This window comes from Diorhabda carinulata, chromosome 6 (genome assembly GCF_026250575.1).
Source record: "Diorhabda carinulata isolate Delta chromosome 6, icDioCari1.1, whole genome shotgun sequence".
NCBI classification, from domain to species: domain Eukaryota; kingdom Metazoa; phylum Arthropoda; class Insecta; order Coleoptera; family Chrysomelidae; genus Diorhabda; species Diorhabda carinulata.
Window position 1 is genome coordinate 15,606,627 of NC_079465.1, and position 14,906 is coordinate 15,621,532.

General features: G+C 33.0%; 1 protein-coding gene across 3 annotated transcripts in view; it reads right to left on the reverse strand.

Annotated features, from left to right (window-relative positions):
- Window positions 1-14,906, reverse strand: part of LOC130895943 (protein diaphanous) — a 145,045-nt gene that overhangs the window by 44,271 nt on the left and 85,868 nt on the right. For all 3 annotated transcript variants that reach the window (XM_057803605.1, XM_057803604.1, XM_057803606.1), the window contains 2 exons: window positions 11,013-11,250; window positions 138-265 (listed from right to left, as the gene is read on the reverse strand). In XM_057803605.1, coding sequence (XP_057659588.1) covers window positions 138-265; window positions 11,013-11,250 — 366 coding nt within the window. The remainder of the gene's footprint in view (window positions 1-137; window positions 266-11,012; window positions 11,251-14,906) is intronic.

A 14,906-nucleotide genomic window follows, 5' to 3' on the forward strand; every position in this document is an offset into this window, starting at 1 on the left:
TAATTATTAATAATACGATCATAAAAATAATAAGAACCACACATAGGACATTTCTTAATAACATGGAGTATTGTTGAATACTTTTATCCTTTTTAAAAATTAATTTTAATGGTGTGAAATAAATAACAAAATCTTACCTTTAAGTTCATCTAAAAGAGGTTGAAGATCAATATCTATGTGTTTCTTCTTAAAATCAGGATCTAACCCAGACTTAGTTAGAACTATCTGTGATATAATTTCTTCGATCAATTTAAAGTAGGCTGGCCTAAAATTGAGCAATAAATTGTATTAAAAATTCGTTGGAAGTTTTTTAGTAACATAAAAAAAAATGTAGAGTATCAATGTGCTATAACATGACAAATTAAGATGAAATAAATATAATTTTCACCTTAATTTGCATCAAAATTCTAAAAATTGAAAAAGCCATGTTAAGTGAGTGTTATAGTTGAAAAGAGACCTTATTACACGTAATTAATTAATTAAAAAAAAACAAATCAATAATTCAGGTTTAACTTAGATATATGATAGGGTGGAATAGATACGAGGGCTGATCCCTTTCCCTCTAAGCCACTTACTATGAAAAATTGAATGAAACATTTTTTCTCGAATGAGTGCATCGAGTGCACGGTGGTTCGAGCGCACATATTATACAGGGTGTCCCACGATGAGTTAAAACTATCTTTATATGACAAAATACTTTTCTCCTTCTCAGACACACAGTTCTGTGAATGAGCACGTGTGTGAAAGTGAATTTTCTTTAAAAATTCATAATAAATTCTGAATTTTCAAATAATTAAGTTCTTACTGGTGCAACTCTAATCTTCTAGAGCACGCAGTAAGTTTAAAGCTCAAAGTTCGCTGCTTCGCTTAATTCCTTTATTATTTTCCTTAGTTTAACCTAACCTCCTAACCCTAATTTTAAGCACTCATGTCATTGAATTCGGGGGGCCCTGGGCCTCCCCATCCCAAACCACTTGACAATCACAATCCAATATAACTAAGATCTCAATAAAAAATTATGAGGTATATGATAAAGCCCCTTACAATGTAGTAGTTGAAACTAAAAATAAAAACATAGGTAATATACATCCAGTCGCAGTAGGGAAAATGTTAAAACAAGACAATATTAAAGGCATTAAAAAAATTACTAGGAAAGGAAGAAACAGAATTGGAATTGAATTCATCACTTCACACTATGCCAATACCTTTTTCACTAACAGAAAAAGACTGGGATGCATTTATCCCTTCTTCACTAGTTTCAGTAAGAGGAATAGTTAGAGACACCTCAATGGAAGAAGTAATTACGGAGGGAGTGCCTAAAAGACTAATAATAGCAGCTAGAAGATTAAGTAGAAGAATTGTAAATGAAGATAATATGATTGAATATAAACCAACACAAACTATAGTAGTAGCAAGGAATTGCCAGAAGCGATTGCCGTAAATTACTTTGAGTCGAGAGTACAGGTATATGTTGAACCAGTTATCCAATGCATGAACTGTTTAAGATTAGGGCACAAAAAAAAATATGTCGGAGTCAGAAGAGGTGCTCCATATGTGGTAGTCAACACGAGGAAGAGTAATGTCAATTGAAGGAACCGAAATGTTTCTTCTGTAATGCTCAACATAAATCCACAGACAGAAACTGTAAGGAACATGAAAGACAAAAAAGTATTAAAAAAGCTCCATTTAGTCAATGTAAAGTATTAGAAACAGCCGGAAATAGCGATCACATGCCCACAGCTACCACAATCAATCTAAGAGATGGGATCTATTCAATATATAGTAACCATTCCATAAGAAAATTGAAGACAAAGAAAGTAGATTGGAATAAATACACGAAGGCACTTGAAAACGTTGAATTAGGCTTAACTTATGAGGAGTGGAAAATGCAAATTAAAGAAGGGGCTAATATAGCTATCCCAGAAACAAGAATCACGAAGAAAACAAGAAAACAGTTACAAAAGCCAATATGGTGCAATAGTGATTGTGAAAAAGCTCGCAGCTTAAGAAGTAGCGCATTGAAGAAATATAAGAACGACTTTTCCGAGGAAAACTACGTAGAATATAAAAAAATGGTAGCCAGGGCTATGAAAATCATGAAGAAAAGAAAGCAGGAGAGTTTTAAATCAGAGTCATTAAGCAGAGAGATATTGGAGAGATTTTGAAGATTGTGAGAAAATATGCAAAAGGAAGTAAAGAAAGTGGGACTCACTGTACAGAGTCGGAACAATGGTTAGAAACAATGTTGGAAGCGATAACCCCGACGATCATTCCGAGGGACGAAGAAGTTATTAGAAATTCAGCTCCTTCGCCACCAATTACTGAGGATGAATTACGTTCGTTTCTAATGAAGAAAAAGAGGGATACAGGACCAGGAAAAGATCATATAACTTTCTCAATGCTGGCGAACTTACCAGAGATCATGATCAAAAATTTGCTCAATATTTACAACAACGTTATCAACGGACATATGCCCTTACCTGAACAATGGAAAACGTCGATAATAATACCGATTCTAAAACCAGATAAAGTCCCTAATTACCACGATAACTACCGCCCAATAGCATTAACATCGTGCGTAAGTAAAATGGTAGAGAACGTAATACTCATGAGAATAGATCACTTTTAAAAAGCAACAAAACTTTCAATGATCTACAGTCGGCTTCAGAAAAGGCAGAGGAGTAATGGAATGCCTCAAAAAATTAACTTTAGAGAGAGACACAGCAAGTTTGAGGAAGGTTGTTAATGGTTCTATCCAAGTTATCCAGTATGCAGATGATATTGTACTGACTTACTCACACTCTAATATCGATCACATAAGGTACAGTATAGAAGAAGCTCTACACCAAGTTAATGAGTGGCTTATCGAACATGGCATGGAAATTTCTGTTAACAAAACTAAGGCGATGATATTCAGTAAGAGAAAACTTCGACACTACGTAAAATCTATTGGCCTGTTAGATACTAATATAGAATGGGCTGACTCATATAAGTATTTGGGGGTTATCTTTGATGCACAAATGACTTGGAAAGAACATATAAACAGCAGCTGTCTGAAAGCAGGTAAAAGAATCAACGTGATGAGAGCTCTCACCAGAACCTATTGGGGAGCCAACCCTTCAGTTCTCCTCAATATCTACAGGGGAATTGTAAGACCACATCTTGAGTACGGTATGGGAGTAATCTGCAAGGCTTCAAAGGAGATATGGAAAAAGCTAGATACAATATCAGGCATTTAGAACAGCCTTGGAATTTATGAAATCAACCCCAACCAACGTTTTACTTGCGGAGGCATAAGAAACTAGCCTATTTTATAGAAGAGTGTGGTTGAATGCGAAATTCTGTTTTAAATTATTATCATTGAAAAATTATGAGATAGGAAGATCACTGATCACGTTTTATCAATTATATAATGAGGAACCGACGTTTTTGAGAAAAGAGCCTCCACCAAACTTACTGGAGGGTTTAGATTTAGCCGAATACTGGCCGCAAATACGAAAACTGGAGACAAATACGAAAACTGGAGTGGTTAAATTCCAACATTTCTAAAGGCTCAATAGGCTGCAATGAAAAATTTTTAGAAATAATGAAGGGAAAAAATGATTATTCTATAATTTTCACGGATGCTTCTCTAGACAAAAGATCATGAGCACGCGCAATTGGGATCACTCAAAGGAACCAAAAAATGAACATTGCCCGAAGAATCGGAAACCTCACTCCAATTTGTACAGCAGAGATGATTGAAATTAAAGAAGCTTTAGAAGAAAAAAAAGCAGGATAAAATTATAATCGTTTCGAATTCGATTAGTGCCTTACAAAAATTATCTGCTTCTCCTTTAATGGCCAAAAAAATATAATATCACTTTGTATACCAGACAACTAATCATGTCTAAAATGGAAAATGGAAAAGTCATTCAGGAGTCACAGGAAATGAAAAGCGGATAAATTAGCCAATCAAGGAAGACAACAAAATTTAATAAGGGAATATAAATTACATTAGGTTGATATATGGCCAAGAATCAAAGAAGAATTATGGAAAAATTGGACTCAACTATATCGAAGTGAGAGCGAAATCAAAGGAAGAAATTTCTTCTCTATAGAAAATACGCCTACGAAAATTCTATGGTTCAACAATGCTAAACTAACAAGAAAAGCTATTACAATTATCAATAGAATGAGATCAACACATTGCAGCACTCCACAACATCTATATAAAATAAATGCTAAGGAAGATCCTTACTGTGACTGTGGACAATTAGGAGACTTGAACCACACTTTTCTTGGTTGCACTATTAGATCATCACAAAATGATGAATTGTACAAAAATCTGCTTAAGTATAATCAAGCCCCCATTAATATATATTCGCTGCTTTTGGCTCCAGGATCCAAGTCAGTTGAACTCTTAGTCAAATACCTAACGAGAAATGACTTAACATTCTAAGTAGTAGGCGCTTATAACCAATGCATGCATGGCTTAGCTTATAATAATTGTAAAATCATAGATAATCCTTTTACCTACATAGGAGCTACTTTCTAGAGCTATCTCCATATCCTACTCTCTCAGTGCAACCCTCTGAGAAATGTCCTGGATACACCACAGGACGAGAAGAGTCTCTATCTACCACCCTCTGTAATAACCCAATCTCATTTTGAAGGGCATGAAGCAGGTCTTCGGACGTACCATGTGGTACACTCTTCAAATAAACTGGTAACACTGCAAAACACACATCCTGGCTGTATGTCATCAGACAAAAGGCCAATAGAGAGAAAGAGAGAGAGTACACGTTTTTCAAAGTCACTAAAAAATGTCGCAGAGTCGATATACACGACGAGTTAAAACTATCTGTATATAGCAAAATACTTATAGTAAAATCATGAAAATTTCTACGATGGGTTTTCAGATACGATCTTTTCAACTAAAATATTTTCAAAGATGACCGACTTCCGGTTCTACCTGAAGTCGACTGTAACTTTTTATTTTAAATAGAACATCCTGTATATTAATACATTTTTGAAATCTGCGTTAAATTTTAGTATACTTTTGTCTAAAAACTTTGTTCTAATAATACATACTTTTTGTTTGAGTTATTAATTTTTTCGCACAACCTCATAAATTATTTTTTTACGTGGATACCCTTAAAGATGGGAAAATGGTATGTATAAAAAGTGTTCAGAGTTTAACTTCATAAATATGAAATTTTTTTATTTTTTCAAATAAAACCACCCGGTTTTTTCTATTTTAATGGATTCAGAGGTAAAAAATAAGGCAAATTCATGTATACTTTCCTATACCTAAGCCTTAACGTTATCTAGATATTAAATGTTTCTTGTAAATTTTTAGAAATGCAGGTGTAGCTTAAATTTTATTTAGACCCGTTGATACAAGCACTAAGAAATAAAAAAGTATTTTTCTTTATCTTGTCAAGGTCTGTATAAAAAATCAAATCAAATTGTATTTACTATTCCTATTTCATCTTTTAGTCGTTTCCGAGATAGAGGTTTTAAATTATTATTGTATTTTTTAACAAGTTTAAATTTTTTATGTATACTTTTAGTAGACTTTGTAATAAATGACACTTATTGAACTGTCATTAGTCAATTGTTGATACTTTCGAAAATCGTTAAAATATCTGGTTCTCAATTTATTAACGAAGATTATGTAAGTATAAAAATAAAGTTAAACTTTGAACACTTTATATACACACCCTGTATAAAATGAAATATTTTTCAACATAGATTCAAACACGTCTGACCTTGCTAAAAACAACCGAACAGAAACCATTTTCATATCTGTAAGGGTATCCTCGTTAAAAAATAATTTATAAGGGTCTGCAAAGGTCAAAATTTTTTCAAAAAAATTAACTCAAAAAGTATGCATTTTTCGAAAATAGTTTTTAGACAAAAATATACTAAAATTTTACATAAATTTCAAAAATGTATTAATATACAGGGTGTTCCATTTAAAATAATTAAATTAACAAAATCTTTGAAAACCTTTTAGTTAAAAAGATATAGGAGGAAGCGCACATTTGCAGGTATAAAAACGGTATTTTCGATTCCCGTATTTAGCTTGAAATGTTTATTACTGTAAATAAAAGAAGAAAAATTATAAAAAAGTTAACAACAGAGTAACAAAGAGTTAATACTTTCTCATCAATGCGATTATAGTCACAGTCTCCTAACATAAACTAACCTTATCTAACCATTCTTGAATACCAAAAATGCACTCATTCTTAGAAAAAATAATTTTTTATATAAAATTTTTTCCAATATTTTATATAATATTGAACATTTGCTCATTTTGGAAAATATAGTTGGGTTAACCCGACCATGATCTGAACGTTCGGAAATTAAACTGGAGTTTATTATTCAGAAACTGATCGGATCGTAGTTATATGAAATGATCCTTTCTACCTTGGTAGATCAGGAGCGGAACTCCCAAAAATAGAAACGCGTAGCAGAATCGAAATGAGTCGAAATTCGGTACTCTGATTCAAAGATATTGTTAGCAGTGAGAGATATCCTCTATGATGTTTGAAGAATAATTATAATAGATCAAAACTTCAAAGCCATAACTAAAATTGAAAAATGCGTGTATCAATTGATTATTGGCCAAAGTTATTGGAGTTCTCCGAAGTGCATAATGAAATGAGTACAAATAGATTTAGCATACGTTTCAATTAAAAACAAATAATACGGGTTTATAGAAAGAATTGACCACAGAATTGAATAGTTTGAGCAAAGGTAAAAGACCTGTAGAAGAATGGAAAAAAGAACTTGCAAACTGGAAGTCTAAAATTAAAGCCTAATCGTCTAAAATATATAAATATACTTATGGTACCACTCTCCATCCTTGAGAAAAAACTTTTAAAAACTTAATGGGACCTGTAGCAGCTCATGGAGATAAGAGTGCCACTGAATAAGGTACATAAAATACTTTACTGAAAAAAAAACTGAATGGAATGTAATAAATTATAATTATAATTTTTGCAGGTCTAAAAAGGAACATAAGCGGACTTATAGAAAAAGAAAAACCTCGAAAAAAACAGAATATAGGCCCAACTGGTTCCCAAAATCAATGTGAACAACTTATGTCTACTTATAATTAGTTAATTATAGGATAGATGTTTCTATACAAATCGATGACCATCGACCGTAAGGAGCTAAGGAAATCCTAAAATACAGAGACTTGTCTAAAACTAGAGTTAGCCATCTTTTAACTAAGAAGTTAAAAGTTGGCTAACTCTTAGTTTAATTTTAATTTACTGTTAATTTTCTGTATGAACAGCAAGTACCATTTCAGTGTCTTTCAACTATTAATTTAATTTGTTAATTTAATGATTCATTTTTAATGAAATTAATAAAGATAATGAAATTCATATATGTTTTATAAATTTGGAGAAAGCCTTTGGTTAAATAAGGAGTAAGTATATATATATATATATATATATATATATATATATATATATATATATATATAATATAAAAACAATGTACAAAAATTATAAAAATGTTGTACGAGCTAACAACGAAGAATCCAGTTTACCACAAAGATAGGATAAACAAGGAAGCTCACTACTTTTTACCATAGTAATGAAACAATAAACAGAGCAGAGACAGATGCAAAAACTCAATATAGGGGGCATATTGGCATATGGCATGGCATCAAAATATTTTATTACTCAACATATTCTCCTCTTAATTGGATACATTTATTACAGCAAATCTGCAACATCTCTAGACCTTTCAAAAAAAATGTTTCTTCTTGCTCTGCAAACCAGACCTCCACAGCTTTTATTACCTCCTCATTGGAAGAAAATTTACGACCTTCTAAACTTTTTTTCAGTTGAGGAAAGAGATGATAGTCGGGCAGAATAAGGGGGGTGTTCTAGTAATTCAAACCCTAAATCACGAACTTTTTACAGCAACATGAGAATGGTGTGCAGGGGCGTTATCCTGCAAAAACAAAATACCTTTAGATAGTTTTCCGCGTCTTTTCTCTTTATTTTTTTCCCGTAGAGTCGTCAGTAATGTCGAATAATAATCTACTGTTCTACCCTTATCCAAAAAATCAATCATGATTACTCCATGACAATCCCAAAAAACTGAAGCAAGAACTTTTCCAGCAGATTTTTGGACACGAAACTTCTTAGGTGTTGGAGAAACAGTGTGTTGCTTTGTTTCTAGATCGTAGAAATGTACCCAAGTCTCATCTATAGTAACAATTCGGTTTAAAAAGTCTACATTGTTTACAAATCGAGCACAAATCGAACGCGATGCTTCTGCCCTTGCACGATTTTGGTTAACATTCAAACATTAGGGGCTCCATTTTGTAGGAATTTTTCTCATGTCCAAATTGACGTGAACTATATGATGAACGCGTTCGTTTGAAATATTCAGTGCTCAGATATCCGTTTTAGCCCAATTCGACGGTCTGATAAAATCATGTCATGAACTGTATCGATATTTTTGGGGACTGACACAGAAACTGGCCTTCCCGAGCGGTCATCATTTTCAATGGAAAATTTACCTCTTTTGAACCTTGCAGTCCAATTTTTCACGCTCGCATACGAAGGACATTGATCACCAAGGGATGTTAAACATATCTTCGTAAATCTGCTTACCTCTTAACCCTTTTAAATAAAGGTACTTGATGATGTCTGGATACTCCAATTTTCCGATTTTCACAATTTCGGTGGACATATTTTTTCTTTTAATTTATTGCGTAGCGTATCAATATATCCTCGTATATATAACACAAATTTAACAAGTAAAATATCTAGGTGCAATAACAGAAAATGATGCTTAGAGCAGAAATAAAAGGAAAAATATGAAAAGAGGGTAAACTATTCACTACATCGAAAGCATAATTCTTTGGAAAAAAACATGGGAATAAAACTTGTGAAAAAAGAAGTAAGCCATACTATGAGGCATGGACATTAAATAAATATCAATTAGATGGTATAACTTAGTTATCCGCAACCATAAATGTTAAGGTGTAGATCGCAACCATAAATATAAAGATGTAGATAGTATAAAAATAATGAAAATGAGTTTCTTCAGGAAAATAAACCAAAAAAATGAAGAATAAGAAATGGAGCATATAGAGAAATAATAAATATAAAGGTAGTCAGAGTTAAAATATATGAAGCACAATTGAGATGGTGAATAGCAGGTGAAAATAATAGAGGAAGACCAAGGAAAACATGGATTGTAAATGTGAAGGAAGCTGTTGAGATAAATGGGATAAAATGGGAAGGAATGGAAGAGCAAACGAAAGATTGCAAGTATGAGTCATATATACCTCCTATATACCGCGCGGTAATCTGTCTTAGTATTGAAAAAAAAATATAGTAAAGTAAAAATTTTTCCATAAGAAATATTAACTCAATTAATTATCACTAATTGGTCAATTGATTCTTAGATTTTTCAATTGATTAATGTATTGTCGTCGGGAGTTAGTAAGCATACAAAATTTCAATTTGATTGGTTAAAAGGAAGTTAGTTAAATATTGATTACAAAATTTTTACAAACAGTGCGATTTGAAAAATTGTGGTAAAAAGGAAGTTTTTCGAATTATTTACCTCTATCGTTAAATCCAATAATCATTAATTCTATTGTATTTTTGCAAAAAAAAGTAAAACCCATAAATTATTCCCTTAGTATTACGAATTATTCTTTTAAAAGATAGTGAATGGAAATCCAAAACGACTTATTCCGAGAATATTTAATCTTAACCTTTATTTAGCTAATAATTATGCGTTACATAATTTGACGTATAGGGTGCGCCAGAAAAACTTACTTATTTGAAAGGTCAATAAAAACAAAAGTACTTCAGATATTGTTTTAATTTTTTTTTATTTGAGAATGCAATGTCCCAAGTTTTTTTACATTCGGTGCTGAAAATGACATCTGTCAAATGGCGACCTCCATTGTGTATACACTGATTTAGGCGATTTCGGAAGTTCGTCTCCACTCTTCGCAGCATATCAATGGGTATGTTGGCAAAGGCATCACGAATGTTGTTCTTCAGGTGAGCATTGGTCCTTGGTCGATCGTCATAAACCAGGGATGTTAAATAACCCCATAAATAAAAATCGCATAGAGCCAAATATGGAGAGCGTGCCGACCATGGGAGATCACCTCTGAGAGAGATTAGACGGCCGGGGAAATGTTGTTGTAACAAATCAATTGGGCCTCGTGCTGTTTGTGCTGCGGCTCCATCTTGCTGAAACCACACGTCCCTAACGTTCATTTGCTCGAGGCTTGGAAGATAAAATTTCTCGATCATGTTATTGTAACGAGCTGCATTCACGGTAACTGCACGTTCGTTTTCTTCAAAAAAATAAGGACCGATTATTCCTTTTACCCATATCGCAAACCAGACAGTAACCCCTTCGCAATGAAGTGACTTCTAGTGAAGTTCACGCGGATTTTCACCACTCCAATAACGCATGTTTTGTTTGTTGACGCAGCCCGAAATGTGAAAGTGAGAGAGAGATTGAAAGAGAAAGTGAAAAAAACGACCGCATCTTGAGGCAGTTTGTCAAGCAGCACCTCACATGCGTTTTAACGGGCAACAAAATCTCGTTCAGTCAATTCTTGCACAACAACCAATTTATAGGGATGAAAATGAAGGTCTTCATGGAGAATTCGCCGAACAGTGGTGTCAGAAATTCCCAGAGCAACAGAGCAACCAGAATTGACTGCCTCACTCTTGCGACATTTTCCGGATTCTGGTGGTCTTTTGATGTTCAGGTCTGGATTGTTAAAAAAAGTAGCTCTCAACGGCGAATGCCCGTTACTCTCTCCACCAAAACATGATGACAACTGACTAGAGAGGGGACAAACTTGGGGTCTTCCTCCTCCGGATGCACTCCCTCCCACTCCCCTACTCTCCCCAACTCACCTCTCGGTGAAGTTTTTTAAAATAAGTAAGTTTCTGTAGGTATATTAATTTAACGAGAATTTGAAAAATTTTCATTAAAATTTGGCGTATATTCACACTCACCTTATGTTAATGTCGTCCCTAATAAACAATAAATGTTGCATAATACTCAAAAAATATGGCTCAGACGGTGTATCCAAAGTCAGATTTTTTAGGGTTTCAAAACAGTCTTGTATATCATCCATTTCAAGTCTGACTTTGTCAAAACGTTCATGCCATTCGTCTGCGTCATCTTCTCGTCGGGAGTCGAAAATTTCAAACTGAGTTTTCAATTGGAGATTACTTTCGTTTCGTAGTTCTTCTATAAAGGAAATATATCATATTTTTTTACCATAAATAAATACGCAAAAATTATTTGAAAATTCAAAATTATGAGATTAATTCATTTGATAGATAATGGGGTCAAAATTAATAAGAACAGAATTGAGAAAAACTATACTATAAAGTGTTGACGATCAAATTACTAAATTTTGGTAAGTAAGCTTCACCAAAATTATAAGAACTTTACAGTACGAGGTTCGTACTAAAAGTATCAAGACTACTTTAATACATTCGCGTCAAAACCTCCGAGCGACCTCTGTGGGGCATGGCAGTGACGAATAAGTCTGTAAGGGTACACTATGATTGCATAGAAGAAACTGATACAGTTCAGAGTAGTACAACACTGACAAAAGATGTTTATTATGACTCTGAAAATACCATCGTGCGCTGGATGAAGCTGAGTAATACGAGCCAACCTCCAATTGGATCTATACGTATCATTGGCACCATGAACTAGGGCTGGGGATCCTACTTTTAACAAATTTGGGTATAGTTGTTTCCATTTAGAATGAGTTTGAAGATGGCATAAATACTCCTTCTACCACTTTTTCCAACAATGATTATTTATAAATTGAAATTTCTTAAATCGTTCGACCGAAAAACGGTTTATGTCGACTTACGGTAAAACTACAACGTTTATGGAAACGAGTTGAATAGCAAAGTTGTAGCTACAACTTTTGTATACACACTTTGGTAATTATCTAGATTAGATTACACCCCTCCGATTTCGTTAAAATTTTAGTATGTTATAGAGAAAATTATGCTGAAAATTTTGATATATATATGTAGAGCGCGGAAATCATCCCTTTACATAGTTTTTCAAATGTTAAGTTCCAGAAAAAGAAAAATAATTTATACATCATAGTTTAGCTTCACATGTCTTCATTACCTAATAATGACATCATGTATGATAAAATTTGCAGAGAATTTAGTCTAGTTTGTCCACGTACGACTATCGTTAGTAAATCTATCAATATTTGTTTTCTTTTTGATTCGTGTTTGACCATGAAAAAGATAAAATTCTATGAATTTTTGTGTATTGCTGTTTATTGATTGATATTCTATCAACATTTTTAGTTAAAATTAGTGGTTAGCTTAGGTTAGGTTAGGTTAGACATGCGAAGCTAAACTTATTTTTCTTTTTCTGGAACTTCAAAGTTGAAAAACTATGTGAAGGGATGATTTCCGCGTCCTACATATGTATATCAAAATTTTCTCTATAACGTACTAAAATTTTAACGAAATTGTTGAATATTTCAAATATTTCTTGGAAAATGATTGACACGTACACAGACTGACTTTATTGATTTTTTTCACATGAGCAGTTTGGCCAACATAATTCTTGATGAGTTTATTAATACCAACTTAAACTTAACAGTTTCAACAAAAAGCAGCCTAATTTCCAATTCTCATGTCAAAATATCCTCTATTTGTAAAAAGTCGGTGGGGTTTTGTTCGTTGTAATCTCTATTTTTGTCATGATATACAATTTTTAGTTGTTTATTGAAATTTTAAACTTCAATTACTTATGTTTATCAATGTACAATAGAATCTCACGTTTTTAGTGTAATTGATGTTTAAAATTTTAATAAATAACTAAAAATTGTGAATAATTAAAAAAAATTTCGAATGCATTTTTTTGCTTTCATTTACCAGGTAATGAATATTTTTTTCCCCGCCAAAAAAGGTTTGAAGCGTAACAAAGTTTAATTTGTTAAAAGAAAATATTGTATGTTGCCAAAATAGTTTAGAATACATTAAAGTTTAAATAAATAACTTAATACAGTTCAATACGAGTAAATCAAAATCAACAATATGGAAAGAATTTTGGGCATTTTGTGAAGAAAAAAAGTACACAAGTGGAAAAGAAACATCTGCATTTGAACTCGCTAAAAATACAGAAGATTGGGAATTGACCATAAAAATGAAAAATTCAGAGGACTATTAAGAATCGACAAAGTTAATAATTATTTTCTTTTGCGCCAGAAATTTTTATCTCTTGTTGAGAATTGATCAAATTAACAGCTGACTCGACCTATCCCAACCTTACCTCACACTATTTTGTTTTATGTAGAGTCAAAATTGGTAACCATGTTCATGTTAATTTTTAATTTAGTTAAGTTGGTAGGCGATAAGCACCTTTTGATATGTTTACGCGACAGCGAAAAAGCGAACTGAAATGGCGACAGGCAAACGTGCTCCAATTTGTAATCTCAAGAATTGTTAAGTATTGAACAACAATCCGACGACTGTTTAGCAAGAGTTTTGTTAATCATAACAAGTATTGTCAAACAATTCCAAAGGTATGTTCATTTCGTATCAAATTAAGCTTTATTTTTGTATTTAAATCTTGTCGCCACATGTCAAAACTTTGTTCATCAATTTTCTTTCACAGAATTGTAAGAATTGTAAACAAACAAATAAGTTGCTTTTATATAAAGTCATGAATATTTCTCTTATTAAAATTGTAAAAGTTAAATAATGATTTTTGTCAAAAACATTGCCAGGTTCTGTTCTGTTCAATAAACTGAACATTTTGTGAACTTTGGACTTCATCATTTCTCAAAAAAGAACACAAACCCACTGAAAATAACAATATCTCTTTTGTGAGTTAGTCAAGGTTAGGTTACCAAAATAAATTCAAACAGAAAAGTATTACATTTATTTTATGAAGCATAGATATTTTGTTAAGAAAACCAGGGTTCCTTACTTTATTCGACGTTAACGGTTGGAATTTTTAATTGATGTTACAAGTGAATAACACGTATGTAACTAGATTTTAGATAAAAATAAATATGTATTAAAACTAATTTATGCCTCTACTATTATGACATGACAACTGTCAAGCCAGGAAAATTATCGCTTAATAATTTTGCAGGTCATGCGGGGTAATGAGGGTATCTATTCATATGAGAGAGAATGTGAGGAAGGAAGTAGGGTCGCCATGCTGGGCCAAATCCTCCCAAACGTGGGAGGCCCAGCAACGAAGAAAGCCAGGTGTTATTAAGCGTCGTTCACTCAATCTTGCTGTATGGAGCGCCTGTATGGAAAGGAGTGATGAGATTCGAGACACAAACACCGATTGACGAGCGTGCAAAGTATTTGTGCGAGTGACTAGTGCATATAGGACTTTCTCGTCCGTTGCCCTATAGGTTATGACTGGAACGATTCCTATACATCTGCTGGTTGGGGAAATAACGCTGCTGTATGATAGCGAGCAACGACACCTTCCCAAAGTACGAAAAGCGATAAGATTGGAAAAAATGAATAAATGGCAGAGAATGTGGCATAGTGAGATAAGACTGATTGGTGAAGTGAATGTGTTGGGAACTGTGGATTTATATTTCCCAGTTTCTTACATGCCATGAGAGTTTTGGAGTGTATCTTAAAGGCATAGCTAAAAGGGAGAACCCGAGCTGTATGTATTGTGGATACGAAAGAAACGACGCAGAACACACCATATTTCGCTGTATGAGATTCCAGAATGCAAGGGCAAGACTCATAATACTTTTGAATGGATTTATGATTGAGCCAGACAACATAATTCAAACTATGTTGTTCTGTAATGATGCATATTATGGATATGTAAGCGATACGATAGTAAAAATTATAAAAAATAAGAAAAAAATAGATAGA